This window comes from Belonocnema kinseyi, chromosome 1 (assembly GCF_010883055.1).
Source record: "Belonocnema kinseyi isolate 2016_QV_RU_SX_M_011 chromosome 1, B_treatae_v1, whole genome shotgun sequence".
Lineage (NCBI taxonomy): Eukaryota > Metazoa > Arthropoda > Insecta > Hymenoptera > Cynipidae > Belonocnema > Belonocnema kinseyi.
Window position 1 is genome coordinate 109315337 of NC_046657.1, and position 4945 is coordinate 109320281.

The following is a 4945-nucleotide window of genomic DNA, read 5'->3' on the forward strand; positions in this document are numbered from 1 at the left end:
CAAATCGTCATATGGTGGAGATTGTAGTTCTAACGTCAGTTCCACCAAAAACTTCAGTTAATAAGGGAGGGTTGGGAGAGGGGGGAAGTAGAACTGGAACCGTATTTTCCAACTTATTTTCACACGAAGCGCCACATCGAGTTGAAAATTTGGGATAATAAATAAGAAGCACTAAGAAGGATGGGTCTGGTCCTAAAATTTAATAATTATTAAAAAAGCAAAAAAAAAATATTTCATAATTATACAAATTTAGGACCAAACCCATCATTGTTAGTGCTTCTTTTTTAGTATCTCAAATTTTTAATTAGATGTGACGTTTCGTGTGATAATAAGTTGGGGAATAAAAAAAGTGTCGGTAAGATAGGAATCTGGTCACGTGACCCACTCATCACATGGCCTTAAATTTTCATTTAATTTCACTTGGGTTTCTTGTTTGCAGGACTTCAGAAAATATGGACGACCCCAATAGGAATACAAAACCTGTCACCTCAGAACCCACTTTTCTAAATGAGATCTCATCTACAAATGACACCAAAACGCAGTTAGAACTTGAAGCTGCATACGCGATACTTTGTGAAAGACTATCCAATCACAAAGCTTGCATTGGTCAAAACGCATGTCTACTTTGTAAATTAAAAAAAATTACGTCCCAGGTAATCAGTTTTGAAGAGGAAAAATTGGATGTTCCTGAAAAGGTTGAGACCCCATTCCAGGATAGAGGAACCCAAATTTCTCAGGAAGGATCAACGGAGGAGCCAACAAATATCAAGGATCCAAATGAAACTACAGGATCCTTAGTTAATTTTAAGACTGGAACGGGTGGAACCCATGGAGGAACATCGGAACCCACATTCCTGAATGGGCTCTCAATTATAAATGAAACAAAGTCGTCTTCAGAGACTTCTTCCAGTATGACTCTCAAGTCAGGACTGAAATGGTTGCGCATTGTAAATAATATGCAAAAGAAAAACCCAAATGACCCCCTAACCACTGACGTGGCTCTCCAAGTATTAGAAGCCGTGAAAAATCACCTTCTTGATAATTGTAACTCAATTCCCAAAGTACAAGATAAAATGTCACCTGATTTGAAAGAGATCTCTCTTTCGAAACCGAATCGGTTCCATATGTTTGGCGTTGAAGATGTTCGATTGATTAAACTGTTGTATTTGTTACACATTTTTTCTATTTTGCTTTTATCATGTTTATTTGTTCATGGTATTTACAATTAATCAGGAATTTATGGATTTTTGTACATTATACCATTTAAGATATTTAAATTAAAACTTATTTTAATCACGTAAATGACAGTCTTTTATTATACTTAGGAATTAGACCTTATCAGTTTAGTTTTTTCATAATCGTTAGAAATTGTTTTCTTTTTTATATTTAAAGTTTTTAACTTCCAACTTGTTTAAATTCACTTGTGGATTTAATTTTTGAAATTCAGTTTATCCCAATTCTTGTTTTGCAAATCAATTTTGACCAAGTATATTCAAAATCAATTTTAGAAATCTGTTTTCATTCTAATATTCTTCTTGAAGTCCTTAGTTTTTATCTTTTATTTTTCTTGCAGTATTAATTGATTTCAGTTTTAACTCTTATTATAAGTTTAAATTCGATCAAGCTATTAATCTTTTATTTACTTGCCCATGATTCGTATCTTCAATTTGTACAAATTTAATCTCACAGTAATCTTCTACCCAATAAAATTTATTTTATTTTTCTAAATTTTTAACTTTTTTAATGTATGGCCTTTCATTTTAATTTTGTTAAAAATAAATTTCAATTCTACTTTTTTAAATAAAATTTTAAAATTTATATTTCAAATATGATTAATTTTTAAATTTTTGTTATTATTCGCTACTAAATATCAGACCTCTTTAAAATTAACTCATTCACAGCTTAACTGAAACTACGACTTTAGAAAATTGCGCCCTTTTCAGAATTATGGCGCTGTCAAAATTAGCCAAACGAGCAACCGTTCGAATTCTTCATCTTTAAATTTCCAATATTTACAATTCAAAGCACTATTAATAAAAATAACGAAATCACCTTCTGAAATTATTAGGTTATTTTGAAAACATTGCAATTACTATTAAAATCTCTAAAACAATTTAAAAAATTTTAATAATCTATAATTTGACTTCAGACTCCTCCTGCATAAATGTCGATTAATCCTCAGGTTCTCAAAATTTAGTATCTTAAAAAAACTCGAGAATTTCAGAGCTTATCTTTGGCATAACGAAATACAACGATTACTTATCTAAGATATTTGAATTATTTCAATTTTGTTACAACAAATCAAAATTTGCACTTCATAGGTACTGCTGTATCACAGATTTTTCGAGCAAGAAAGCTTACCACGAAATTCCGCGAAAATTCAAATTTAATAAATACAAAATAGTTTTTTTTAAGTTAATAATAAAATTTTATAGTTCATTCATAAATACAAATTAAAAGTGTAAGTAATTCAGCTTAAAAAGAAATAATTTAACATTTAAATTATTGCTCTTGCGTAGAAAGACAAATTTTCAACTAAATAGATGAAGCTGCAACTAAAAAAGGTTAACTTTGAATGAAACGATTTTTTAAAACAATATTGTTAAATTTAAAAATAAAAAATAAATTTTGAATCAAAGATGAAGTCATTCAATTTTTAACCGAAATGATCAATTTTCAGATAAGAAGATTAGATTTCTCCTAGAAGGAACTTAAAGAATAGTTAAATTTTCAAATTAAAAGTTTCAATTTTCAACAAAATGCAGTAAAACTCTTCTATAGCGCCGATTTTTGGGCTGACCCCGCCCAGCTCCTGTTAGACCTACCTGCGGCGTCGATTCTCGAAAGGGCCATAGAAGGGATGGCTATTGAAAGGTTTCACTGTAGTTCAATTTTTAGCGAAAGAAATGAATTTCAATCTAAAAAAGACTCGAAAAAATATAAATTAAAAACAAAAATGGAATAGTTAAAAATTCAGTTAAAAAATGTAATTTTCATGAAAAACATCAAGAAAATCACTGAATTTTTAAACATTTTCAAACAAGAATAATAATATCTTATAAAAAAGGATAAATTTTCAACCCCAATATCAAACCCCGCGCAACTCCTGTTACTCCTACTTTCGGCGGGGCGTCAATTCTCGGAGGAACTACATCAGGGGGCCTTATTTCTAGGATTCACTGTAGTTAATTCTTCAGTTATAAAATTAAACTTTTATCTAAAAAAAAGACAAATTTTGGACAAAATCCAACAACAATATTTTAAAAAATCGAACAAAAAGTAATCTCTTCAATCGAAGTGAAGAATCTTTAACCAACAGAATAAACTTTCTACACAGAATTTCCAGTTTGCACTATGAGTAATTTAATTTTTAAATAAAATAGATGATTCTTCAAAAAAAAAAAAAATAATTGTAACTAATAAAAAAAGGTACATTTTCAATAAAAGAAATGACTTTATAACCAACAAGATTATTTTAAAATTAAAAGTAAAAGAATTTTAAATAAACTACATATGGTCCAGGCCAATTAATTTATTTTGAGGCGAAAAAAAAAATTTTAACTGCACTGGAACAATTGGAAATGGTAAAGTGGTTCATAATAAACGTGAAAAGGAAAAATGCGTGAGCAGGGTGGGGCGGGGTTGACGGGAGGGGGGGTAAAAGGGGTAAAAATGGTATTATTGTGATTTTCAGCGAAAGTTGACGTCACAGAGAAAAGCGTTTCATAGAAAACATATAGATTAAAAAAAAGTCTACAACTTTTGTATCAGCGACTTTTTCACATAACCTCAAAATGTCTGAGAAAATTGCTCCATTCAATTTGACGGAAAAAAATTGCAAAAAAAACTGTATTTTATTATTTGATCAGAAGCTTCATTTGTGAACACGAACGCAATCAACATCAAGTTGAATAATGAAGCTTCAGATGAATAAGGAAAAATGCGAATTAAAAATTTTTTTGCCTGAATATCAATTAGTTTTTACATTTTTGTTGAATGTATAGATGTATAAGCATGTACAACATGTCATGGTTCAGACGATTTTTCGAACTTCGACAAGATTTCGGAAGATCTCAATGAATACGAAGACATTTCACGTGAAATCGAGCAGCCAGATCTTTGCTTGAACCCGAAAATTCAGTTATCCGAGGAATTTAGCGATATCGACGAAAAGTTTGAAGATCAGGAAGAAACACACAGTATACTAAAAATTCGTGCTATGAAGATCAATTTGAAATGTTGGCAAAAAGACCCAGACTAGCGTAGTAAACCTTAAATTCTAAATAAATTGAAACTCTTCAGTAGCCCTCCCTTCTATAGCCCCTCCGAGAATTGACGCCAAGCCCCAGGTAGGTATAACAGGAGCTGCGCGGGGGGCGCGGGTCTGCGGTTGTAACTCAAACGAGCACTCAAGCGTGAACAAAAAAAAGCGGAGCGGGCTATAATGAGTTAGTTCCCACCCACCGTCAGCCCAAAAATCGGCGCTATAGAAAATTTTCACTGTAGTTTCATTGAAAATAGCCTATACCATTGGACCACAACGAATAAACGAAAACCAAAAAAACCTTATTGTAATCTGAACCCCCCCCCCCCAAAAAAAACCAAAAAAAAAAATTTCAGAAAAAAATAAAAAAGAGGAAAGAAAAATGAGAAGACAGCCAACTACATCCCCTTCCTTCTCTTTTTCTTTCTTTCGTCTTTTTTATTTTTGTGACCATCAAATTACAATAAAATAAAAAACATAAATAAATAAATTTGCATTACCAACGTTTCGGTACTCGTACAGTACCCTTATCAAGGCAAGAAAATTTTAAGTGGTAGAAATTGACAGCACCCACGAACAGGTGCTCTCTCTTTGATACCTGAAAATCGAATGAGGGTCAGTAGGCCAATCTGTCGTAAACACAATATAAATATCTGTCATAATTACATGAGAAATAGAGAA

The 4945-nt window shown here is 31.4% G+C and overlaps 1 protein-coding gene across 1 annotated transcript in view; it reads left to right on the forward strand.

The window, feature by feature from the left end:
- The window catches only part of LOC117168703, a 6908-nt gene extending 5609 nt beyond the window's left edge, over positions 1-1299 (forward strand). The window contains exon 2 of the mRNA XM_033354398.1: positions 440-1299. Within this exon, the coding sequence (XP_033210289.1) occupies positions 440-1229 (790 nt within the window). The 3' untranslated portion in view covers positions 1230-1299. The remainder of the gene's footprint in view (positions 1-439) is intronic.
- The last annotated feature ends 3646 nt before the right edge of the window (positions 1300-4945 follow it).